General features: G+C 37.2%; 1 protein-coding gene and 1 pseudogene across 2 annotated transcripts; one reads left to right on the plus strand and one right to left on the minus strand.

Annotated features, from left to right (window-relative positions):
• The first annotated feature begins 751 nt into the window (after positions 1-751).
• On the plus strand, positions 752-4,889 carry LOC111288609 (protein SCARECROW-like). Its single transcript, XM_022879568.2, has 2 exons — positions 752-3,509; positions 4,188-4,889. The coding sequence occupies exons 1-2, from the start codon at positions 1,672-1,674 to the stop codon at positions 4,660-4,662; spliced, it is 2,313 nt and encodes a 770-aa protein (XP_022735303.1). The 5' UTR covers positions 752-1,671; the 3' UTR covers positions 4,663-4,889.
• A 1,285-nt stretch (positions 4,890-6,174) lies between these two features.
• On the minus strand, positions 6,175-11,669 carry LOC111288323 (putative galacturonosyltransferase 7; annotated as a pseudogene). The gene is made up of 7 exons (XR_016341317.1): positions 11,420-11,669; positions 11,107-11,138; positions 10,706-10,765; positions 8,830-9,119; positions 7,517-7,868; positions 6,883-7,429; positions 6,175-6,610 (listed from the first exon to the last, which is right to left on the minus strand). The product of XR_016341317.1 is annotated as a putative galacturonosyltransferase 7 (transcript).
• Positions 11,670-11,970: the final 301 nt, after the last annotated feature.

The raw sequence follows: 11,970 nt of genomic DNA on the forward strand, positions 1-11,970 counted from the left end.
TTACCACCAACGAAATTTTTTCGTTGCTAATATTATTATCAATGGATTTTCAGCTTTTATCAATGAAAAATTGTCTGTAAAGCCTAAATTTCTAGTAGTGTACATTAATAATGAATTATAAAAGATATTTTATAAAGAAATAATTTTAAATATATTTTTAAAATTAAATGTATTTATTTTTTAAAATTTTAATATTAATTTTTTTATGAGGTGTTATTGTCTGTTTACGAATAATGACCGTCCACCAAATATACCATAGTGAACCACACCATTATATCTCCTAAAAAAATTAATTATAAATATATTTTAAGATTAAAAGTATTTATTTTTTAGAAATTTAAAATTTTAAAAAATATATATTTGATGTCATCATTTTATTAGATAATGATATTTTATAAAATATTAATTTTAAAATTTTAAATCGTAAATATAATTAATTTTTTATAAGATTTTTTTGTTTATTCGGTATATAACATAATATCAATGACATTGCATCAAATGTAGGGTCAATAAATTTTAGTGCTGCAAATTTAATCCGTGGAGCCTGGCAGAGGGATGCTTCCCATAAAATCGGTCATTTTCACATTCAGGAAACGAGTTTTGCTTGCTTGCACATTAATTCTTACAGACCTGCTTTTTCTGCAAATAAGATTCGCAGGTTAAAATTAAATTTATGATTTAAAAAAGAAATTACAGGTTAAAACGAATTTTAAAATTTTAAAAGAAATTATATATGATGTATTGCAGAGGTGGGTGATTAATTTAATTTTAAAAAAGAAAATAATAGTACTTAGCAAAGAATGCAAGAAATTGGGTTTGCGGTGTGCCTGCTTTGCTTGGTAAGGGGAGGGGGAGTATAATACATTGAAGTAATGGACGTTGGAAGAGCGTTAGCGAAGACGTCAAACAGGCAACGACGAACAACAGGCTATCATCCCCAGCACAACACCAATCCACAAAGTCTTCGCTGCTTCGCTTTGCTTCCTTCTTTGACAGCCCATCAACTTACTTGCCCCTCTCTCTCTCTCCCTCTGTCTCTCTCTGCCTAATTTTACTCTTTTATTACCAACATGCCTGAATATCCTACACCCTCAATATCATATTGATTCATGAATAGTGTTACGTTTCATTCATAATATTTGCCACTTTCCATTTTGCCAGTCGCAATAAATTCATCCACACCAGGGCGTTTAGCTAACTGCCACCCACTACCACCATCCTTCTCCCTTCTTCCTTCTTATTATATATAAAATAATTTCTTCAATTCCTTCCAGTTATCAAAATTTACAAGGCATGGCTATGGCGTACTTGCATTAAAATATTTGCTTTTCCTAAAAGAAAAGAAAGAGAGCAGGAAAGAAGAATATATAAAAAACCAGCAGGAAAAAAAAAAGAAGAAAGCAAAACAAATTAGTTCTAGGCCTAGCTAGCATAGAAGGGCGTGCTAAGATTAGAGAGTTGAGCAAGTGAGGGGAATTCCAAAGCCGCTGTCCCTGTTCTCGTACCGTTTTCTGTTTGGATGCCCCTATTGTTGCTCGCACCTCCTATCGTAATATTATAGACTACTAGTACTTAACTTATTAGTGTTAGCTTACTTAAATGCGTAACGTGCAGCGGTCAGTAAGCTTTGATCCCCCACTATGAAGAGCGAGAGCGAATATCTTGTTGTTCATGGCAGCTTGTGATTTTGTAGGTGAAAATGGTAGTGAAATCAAAGGCAGCAGCAACAGCCTTGAAAACCCAGTAACAAGCGCATCCAACAGCAATACATCAGAGAGGAAAATGATGAGGAAGAGGATGGCTTCTGAGATTGCTGACTACCACAGGTTTCCTCGCCGCAGCCTTGCATCTGAGAACATGGGTTGCTCTTTCTTGGCAGCGGCAACCACTAATAATAACCCTAATCCACTCCCCAACCACTCCACTACGAATATGAATACAAACATAATCCCTTTTGCAAATTTCACCACCGTTACGTCAGGCGGACCTGCTTTTTTATCTACAACCACCTCCAACTTTACTTGCATCGACACCCTCTCCACAAATAATCCTCAGCCCCCTGCCGTTTGTGGCTTCTCGGGTTTGCCCTTATTTCCACCAACAGATAGAAACCGAAACACCGCCGCTGCTGCCACCACAACAGCAACTACTGCTCCTGGTTCTTTAACTCCGATCTCGAATTCTATGGATGACACTTCGGCCACGCCATGGATAGACGGCATTATAAGGGACCTCATCCACACCTGTTCTAACGTCTCCATTTCTCAGCTCATCCACAACGTCCGGGAGATCATCTACCCCTGCAACTCAAACCTCGCTGCCATTCTCGAGTACAGGCTTCGATCCCTAATGGATCCACTTGAAAGGAAAACGAAGGAGGCGCCAACGTTGCATCTGCCCGAGGGCTTGTTGCAGAGGCACCATAGTCAACAACAAGGCTCCTCTGGACTCACGCTTAACTTGGACTCCGCCCTAGATAGCCTTCCTAATTATTCCTTGACCGAATCTTGTGCCATGAGTCAGTACTTTAACTGGGGGTTAACTCCACTTCCCATCTCTAACAGCGCAGCCACAGGTAACAACCAACAGCACCATCACAATCAGATTAGCAGTAGCCCTTCTGCGACCACACCACCGGTTCTTTCGCTAAATCAGACTCAATCTCAAGTACCTCAGCACCACCAGACTCAAGAGCAGATGCCGCCAGCAGAAAACCCTTCCCCAGTGGAGAAGACCACCTCGACGGCTACTACAACGCCCACGTCCACTGTTCAAACCGTCCAAGCATGCGGCGCTAGAGACAGGAAAGAGGAGTTACGGCAGCAGAAGAAAGACGAAGAAGGATTGCACCTCCTGACTTTACTCCTGCAGTGTGCTGAGGCGGTTTCAGCTAATAACTTTGAGGAAGCAAATAGGATGCTGTTAGAGCTCTCGCAACTATCAACGCCGTTTGGGACGTCTGCTCAGCGCGTGGCAGCATATTTCTCTGAGGCTATGTCGGCAAGGCTGGTGAGCTCGTGCCTGGGAATCTGCGCTGCGCTGCCATCGATTCCACAGAGCCATACCCAAAAGATGGTATCGGCATTCCAGGTGTTCAACGGTATAAGTCCATTCGTCAAGTTCTCGCATTTCACAGCCAATCAAGCCATACAAGAAGCGTTCGAGAGGGAGGAGAGAGTGCACATAATAGATCTTGACATTATGCAAGGCCTGCAATGGCCTGGGCTATTTCACATTCTTGCTTCAAGACCAGGCGGGCCTCCGCACGTGCGCCTCACGGGGCTGGGAACCTCCTTGGAGGCCCTGGAGGCGACCGGGAAGCGTTTATCTGATTTTGCGGACAAACTGGGGCTTCCGTTCGAATTTTGCCCGGTGGCAGATAAAGTAGGGAATTTGGAACCCGAGAGGCTCAACGTGAGCAAGAGGGAGGCAGTAGCAGTTCACTGGCTGCAGCACTCTCTTTACGACGTAACTGGTTCTGATACCAATACGCTGTGGCTCTTGCAGAGGTGACTAATGACGTCCTTACTCACTTGCTCGCCTTTGCTTTCATAAATTTCATTTTTATTTTTTCATTGTTTAATTACTGTTCATTTAGACTTAGTTAACTCATAATTCTTAATAATTTTATAGATGCGCAAGGCCAGGATCTCAAATACACACTCATGTCGCTTTTTCTTTTCACCTTAATTTGTTGCCCACTTCTTTAACTATAAATGAAAGTTGTTTTGTTTTGTTTGCTTAAATTCTTCGATTGTCTGAAGCATAACTATCCATGACTATAAATTGAAATCTAAATAAAAGACCCTGTTTTGCTTGTTTGACTCCTATAAAACTTTGCACTGTCTGCCCTCTCCAATCTCCATCATAAATCAAGTTTTGCTAATCTTAGTTTTCATTTAATATAGTTAAACAAGAACATTAATTAATTTTGGTGAGATTATATAACGTTTGTAACTGAGGTGTTGTATGTGGAAGCACATCAATCCTTTGGTCATATGGATATTTAAAAGTGATTGTTTTCATGCGGTGTTAATTTTCTTGTGATTTTTGAAGTTTAATTAGAACGTTTGATTAATTTAAAAACAATATTCGACCAGAGCATATATAGTATTAGTAGTATGGCAATCTAATTGCCCTAACACGTGCGTTGTGTTGACGAATATAATGTCTTTTGAGGTACTCAGATTGGCACCCAAAGTAGTGACGGTGGTAGAGCAGGACTTGAGCCACGCCGGCTCATTTTTGGGAAGGTTTGTGGAAGCCATACACTACTACTCAGCCCTGTTTGATTCCCTAGGAGCAAGCTACGGTGAGGAGAGCCAGGAGAGGCACGTGGTGGAGCAGCAGCTACTTTCCAAGGAGATACGAAATGTGCTGGCACTAGGAGGCCCTTCCAGAAGTGATCAGGAGGTGAAATTCCATAATTGGAGGGAGAAGCTGCAGCAGTCCGGCTTCAAGGGCATCTCTCTTGCTGGTAATGCAGCGACGCAGGCCACGCTGCTCTTAGGCATGTTCCCGTCTGATGGTTATACCTTGGTTGAGGACAATGGCGCCCTCAAACTTGGTTGGAAAGACCTTTGCTTGCTTACTGCTTCTGCCTGGAGGCCCTTCGATGCTAATGCTGCCGGTGCAACAACTATCCACCGCTGTTCCCGCTAGCTAATTTTCCTTTCGTAGTATGTTCTTGGCTCTGCAGCTTAGATTTAGATTTAAGATTGTATGTCTTGACTCTTGATGGAACAGTTATGCTTTAAGGGATCGGATTGTGTTGCCAATCACCATTTACTCATACAATTTGTATTATTCTGAGAACAAAGTGTTTTTTTTTTTTTTCCTTTTTTATTACGTATATTTATTAGTGCTTTCAAGCTTTTGGTTGAACGAAACAGATGACGCATCCCCTAAACCCCACAAGCATAAGCTAAGTTGTTATTATAGCAATGTTTTAGAGGCTCTATGCGCTTTATTATTTCATAAAAATGGAATCCACAAAACAAGTTGTCCGTCTCATTCCGTCTATATTTTCACATATTAAAAACTTTAATTTTATGTATTTAATATTTTTTATAATATTGATCTATCATAATTTTTTATTGTAAAAAAACTAAAAAAGTTAAAATATAAATTTTAAATATAAAAAATAAGAGTATGAAGTGTTAAAAAATAATGATAAAAAAAACTTTGTTTTGAAGCATCATAGAAAAGAAAGGTGATAAAAAAACGGGAGTACTAAATAAACGAAGATAGGCGTTCAACTTGTTTTCTTATTTACAAAAGCAAATAGAAAAGAAAGGTCATCAAATTCAAAGTAAATGAATCAGTACAGACACCGTAGATAGAAATACAAACAGAAAAGGACAAAGGATTTTAAGAGTTTGCAGCCATAAAACATTGGTGGCTGAGAACGAGAGACACTAGCAAAGTATCATGCACCAAGCCATGGATTTCAATTCCAAAGCAAAACCGAACCTCAATAATTAAAACAAAAGGAAATATATAAATATATATATATATATATATATCCTCCATTAGTAATTGCACAACTTACTTTTTGGTTGGTTCCTTCAAGCGTACTTTTGACTAGCTTAATCAACAAGAGAAGCTGCCATATCTGCAAGCGCTCTGGACAACTCATGATCAGAGTATGCTTTACGGTATACTGTCACGGTAAAAATGCATTAAGACAAAAAAAAAAACAAAGGGAAAACAATGCGAATCTATATGACAAACCAGCAAGCACTACGTCAATTCATCTGAACATAGGGAAATCCACCATCAAATAATACAAATTAATTGGAGAATTAATTAGTTGACTACTGTTTTCCTCATGACCTAAACTACAAAACAATTTTACCTAAAGAACAAAACAAATTCTTAATCATGTAGAAAATCCAAATTTGAAGGGCACATCACCACTCTGTTCTCACCAACAACCATGCAATTGTCTTGAATGGTCATTGAAAATCCTTGGAACAGACATGCAAATCACAACCTTCTCCGTATATGATTTTTTGTCAAGGTTTCTCACATTAATTCACTGCACCAGACAAAGTTAGAAGCAGATAATGAAGCTCTTCCTCTAACTCGGCATTTCTCCAACAATCACTTGAAAACCTCAAATCCATCTTGCCCAAGCAACTGTAAACCACCTCCAGGGAACTCAACCCCAAGGATTCGCAGTCCTTTTATTTAATGAAATATGTGCACCAATTTCATCACAGCTACACTGTTGCCATCTATAACTTCAAAACTCTAGCTCAATGTCAAAATTCTCGGCACTTCGTTCCTTGAGCCCTCAATTTTCCAAGGATTCAAAGAGTCAACCTGACAACCAACTCATTATGGATTTTACATTGCACTCACTTAGAAATTGATCTTGATGGTTCAGAAACTTCTTCCAGTACGCCTTGTATTTGAGAATTCCCAGCTCAAGCCAAGGTTTCATATTTCCATTATAGTGCAACACTGCAGCTTTCTTGATGCCTTGAATATTAAGCCCATAGTCATGACCAAGGCCCGATAAAACCCACACACCACCAAGAGCATATATTAGATCCTGAAACGTAAGCAAGCTAGCAAGCAAAGCAGATCCCTCTTTCATGCTGACCTGCAGTTCACGTCTGTGTTGTTCTAATCATCGGTTCGAAACTACTAACTGCTCAATTGATTGATAAATGCATTTTTTCTACATTATATTGGACTACAAAACTGTTGTCAAGGGTGATGTAGCATAATATACATACAACACATTTAAAAAGGATTTAGGTTAGAGCTTGGTTGCATACCAAGTAATGTATGATTAATGTCATTTTTAAAACAGCGTTTTGCACATGAAATTGAACTTATAAGAGATATTATCCAACATAAGCATTCACGCACCTTTTTCACCAACTTCCAGTATGTTTCAGAAATGCCTAGCTCTCTCCACCTAACCAGATCAATTACACTCAATCCAGACAACCAAGAACATGAATTTTTTTTGGAAGCTGCTTTCACCCAAATAACTCCGATGCTGACCCAACCTCACTGAGCAAATTTGGATAGCACCAGTCACTTTCGCTCCCATGTCGAGGCTCCATAGTGCTGACAAGTCTTGCTGGACAACAACATCATCATCCAAAACCACAACTTTCTCCAACTTTTTGAATATCTTAGGAAGAAGATAATGAGAATGAGAGAAAATAGATACATAATATGTTCTATTATGGGTTGCTGGGGCATTATCACTGCTGTGAAAGGAAACTCGAAACTCCACAGGTAAGGTCAGGTGAGATAGAGTTGCTTTATCATAATAATCTGGATTATTATGTTCAATATTCAACACCTGAACTACGTCATCCTTAAAAGTATTCTTGAGGAACCAAAGTTTCATCACATGGTAATTCTGTTCATCAGTCAGCACATGAAAAACCTGGATCATACTGTCCTGAAATATTGCAGGATAACCAGTCAGCATCACCATTAGAATTAAAGCATAGAAATGAAATGATGTCAAAGAATAACTACGACTTACACTTGCATACATAACAGTTGAGTTTATTACAACTGATGATGCAATGACATTATTGGAGAATATAACACAGTGTTGCAACGAGGGATCAGAATATTTCTAGGACAGCTCCTTATCAAATGAGTGGTCTTTGAAATATTCCATGGTTAGTCTCATAGACAGGCAATGCAGGCTCTTGGGCATTGTCTGGACTGCAAGTTGGTAGAGAAAGGCACTCTCCTTCATGTGAAAGTTAGCTTCATCCTCAGTCAGGTCAAATATTTGTCTCAATTTCTTGTCAACGTTATTACAATCCACAGAGACTGATTTGGCTCTGGCTACTGCAGCTTCCATCCTTTGTGACTTCTTCTCAATCCTGATATATCAGGTAAACACAATTGATGCATAGGCAAAAAATATGAACATTTCTGGCTTGCTAAAGAACACAGGATCATTGTGGCCATTATTTATCTGACCAATCTACCAAAAGGACAGAATTAGAGAGAGAAGGCAAGAAAACTGCTGGGCCAAAGCACACTGCATTACCCACAAAGATGTTGAACCTACTTGGAGATATCTTTACGATCTAAAATGATAACTTCAGTTAAACTGCTAGGATAGGCCATTTAACTTAATACTACTTGTTATAGCAGCTTGACTTAGTACTAAATAAATCAATACTAAGTATAAGAAGCTTGCTCCAGTGTGCTCAGGTTATACCAAATCAGCACTCACCAGGAACATTTACAACAGGCATTTAAAAACGATGCAGGAATGATATAGTTCTACCAGATGCAACACGTTAGCATATCAGGTCAAAGATAAACATCTAACATGGTATAGTCTTTCAGGCAAACATATGGCAGCCAATTATTAAAAGAATAATCTTAAATAAGCTGAAAAGATAAAATTCCGTGATCCTGGATTTGGATAAAGTAGCAAGGAGGGAAATGAATGAACAGATCGGAGTGCAAAAGGATGAATTGTCCATATATTACATCTGTTTCAAACTGAATGTCCACTTTACTATTTTTGAATGGGTCAATATATTGTCAACTTTCCCCAATCAAATACATTTTCCAATGTTGCTCTTCACTGAAATACTAACTTAAGGTGGCCCCTCCAGCTTTTAGGACACTTGAAGGGTAAAAGTTATAAAGGGACAAAATACTCCATTTCCTAAAGCTTTGTGCCATAGTGGACATTCAATTTGAAAAGGAGGGAGTACAAAATTGTACATGTAAACTAACATTTCTAGTCAGTAAATGATCAAACCTGTAATAATTGGCCTTATTCATGGAATTTTATAATGTCATGAAAAAAGAACCATAACTTACTGTAGTGGAAGATCAGAATCTGTAGTGCTTTCACTTAGGACACGCTCTAGTTCTTGAATATTTTGTTTCAGTTCACAGGACAACTTGTTCAGGGCTGGGATTTTTGCAATGCTAGGAAAATATGCCCTGGCTATAAAAAGCTGGTCCTTCAATTTCTTCACTATGGAATCTTTCATTTCTTCCCTATCTTCTTCACTCCAAATGCAGTAGCTCCCATATTTCAACTCACATAATCCCTCGTTTTCATCAACAAAGGCTTTCATTCCCGCTTTACCACTAACTCTAATAATCTGTGAGAGAAAATCACATTATTTTGAGATGTTAAATATACACACTAAAAAATTTTCTGTAACACATAACAAACTTTTCAGCAATATGCATACATTGCTGACAAATAAGATCACATGATTTAAACTATTAAGTGGAGTGATTATTGACATGGATTATTCTGAATATTTTCTATTTTTTAATATATGAAAAACGAAAATTTTTCCAAATTTAACAGGGGCAAAACTAAGGGGTCACCAAAGTTCTAATTGTTTTGATAATATGTTAAAAATAGTTTAGGATTTGAGTGAGGGCAGCTGCCCCACTAAAAAGCTGTTCATTTACTAATAGACATGTATCTATGAACCTCAATATTTTGGCACCAGAGTCTACATTATCTAAATGGTAGTGAAAAACTCATATGCAACCAAAATAACCAGAACATGTCATGAGGAACAAAAACGAAAAAGCAAGAATAATCTACATATTTCCAAAAGTGTCTGCTTAAAGGAACTTGGTTGGTATATCCAGACAATAAGGACAACAGAGAACAAATAGCTATTCAAGGACTTCCCATTTATATGATAGGACCTATGTATCAAATTTCTTTTTCTTTCTGTTTTGATAAAAAAATATATCAAATTTCTTTGTTTAGGCATTAATGGTTATCAAAAGAGCCAATGCTTAGTTTGAAATAAAAGAGTAATAAGAACAATGAAAGACTCTTCATAGAATTTTGGGTTTGAGAAATTTTTAGTCAAGGAAGTGGGGCTTTGAAAAAACTAAAAACACCACTGAAAGGATAAAGAATAATGATAAGTAAAGTTGCAACATCTTAATACAAGATACAAGCTCTCACCACAATTAGAAAAATTTTCTCTGAAACAATTCCATAACAGCATATCATCTTTCACCTTCATTTAACTCCCCGTTTTCTTATTTCTATTCTCAAATAGAGAAACAAACATAATTTTATTCTATTTTGAAATATGACTGAATAATTTAGCTTCTTACTCAGTTAAAAGGTTCGTTTATTTTCCTTTTTTGATACAATATTAAAAATACCAATCAAGAGGTGAAAAGAAAGTTCTATCCTACCCTGTCCTATCTGTCTCCAATTACCTAAACAAGGATTTTCCTTTATTTTCCGGTCTCACATATCTTAATATCATTCATTTATCACTCTTTAGTTTTGCTATGACTACGAGAGGCATCTGTGTAGAGCAAAATGTAATATATCTTTAATATTAGTCATGCCAATTCCTTGACCATATCATCTATAGGATCGATGAAGGAAGGGAAGGATAAACTTGGAAACAGGGTGAGTTTAGTTGCCCACATGGGTTGGTTGTCTTATGTCTCAGTAATTGGTAAGAAACTAAGTTTCAGTACCTTAGCCAAACAAAGCATATCCAAATTTCCCACATATCACTCTACTGGAAATCCAATGTATTAAAACCCCAAACCATTTATAATTTTGATGCAAAAACTTGAGCATTATGAACACCAATCATAAATATTATAGGGCTAGTGGAAGAGGGAAGGAAAGGAAAGACACATCATATTCCAGAAACAACACACACATAAAGTAGCATAATGGCAAACAAACCTTTGGTAGAGTAGGTCCTAATTTCCTCACAAGGTTATCTATATGGCTTGAACGATCCCCCTGTCAGAAAACTCAGAGAATGATATATTATTGTACGACTATTTTAATTTTTCCAGAAGACGAAAATAGATCATTTCATTTGATTTCCACTTTAACTTGACATTTCTTTTTTGGACAAAATGCATTTGCATTTGGAAATGAAGAAAGAAATTGATTTAAGCGTAAAACTTTCACATTTTTGCAACCAAAACTAATGAGAGGGCGGAAATTAAAATTTTGGTTCAATAGGGATCATAGCCTCAAAAACCATATAGGCAAGAGTTTAATAGAAAAGAAAGTACATAGAGATAAATAGAGTGAAAGCCAGTAAATGGAATGGACAAGCAATGTAAAATACTTACCGAAGGTGAAGCTAGTTGAAGAGACATAAATCCTGCAGAGGTACAGGTCAAGCGTAAATGAAACGAGAAGTAGGTAAAAAAGCATGGATGATTGAGTAGAATCAGAGATCTGGTTCATATTGCTATGAGTCAAGCGTGCGTTAAAGTAGAAATGCAGAGTAGGACAAGGAGAAAATATATACATAAAGAGAAAAGACTGAGTGAAATCTAGATCTAGGACTCCGGCTCTGATCGGACACAATGAGCGCTGCCGATGCAGATGCCCTAATCAAAAACAGATCTGTAAGTGTAAGATTGAAGAAGGGTCGCGCACCTACAGAGTGAAAGCCATTGTGTAGGCCAAGCAAGAATCCAAGGGGAACGAGCATTGAGAGGATCACAAGGAAGAGGACGCCAATGGCCAGACCTCTCCATCGGCGCTTCGAGGAAGCAACTCCACCACCCCAACCTTTCATTTGCTCTCTTCACCCCCCCTGTCCTCACGTTTAACACTACGATTATTATTATTATTATTATTATTATTATTATTATTAGTATATTCAAGCCTTATGTTGTTCGCGCTTCCAATCCAAACTAAAAAATTGGATTTTGGGGCTAAAAACACTATAATTTTCGGTGCAAATGCATTTAAACAGAGATGCACTTGATTTAGTATAATTTTTATATTTTTTTATATTTTTAAGATAAAATTAAAATTAAAATTTATTTGAAAAAAATATTATTTTAAATTTAATAATTTATTTAAAAATAAAAAATAAAAAAATTACATTAATTAATATAATCTACGCATATATATATATATATATATAATGCTGAGAGATGTTAGCTCTGTCTCACCGCTAAACCGCTCTTCTTTTTTCTCAC

The sequence above is a fragment of the Durio zibethinus genome, chromosome 4, assembly GCF_047325235.1.
Source record: "Durio zibethinus cultivar Kanyao isolate XHJ-2024 chromosome 4, ASM4732523v1, whole genome shotgun sequence".
Classification (NCBI taxonomy): Eukaryota; Viridiplantae; Streptophyta; class Magnoliopsida; order Malvales; family Malvaceae; genus Durio; species Durio zibethinus.

Coding starts and splice junctions, on each gene's coding strand:
- LOC111288609 (XM_022879568.2), top strand. CDS start 1,672: ATGGCAGCTTGTGATTTTGTAGGTGAAAATGGTAGTGAAATCAAAGGC. Junction 3,510..4,187: donor ACGCTGTGGCTCTTGCAGAG/GTGACTAATGAC, acceptor TGAGGTACTCAG/ATTGGCACCCAAAGTAGTGA.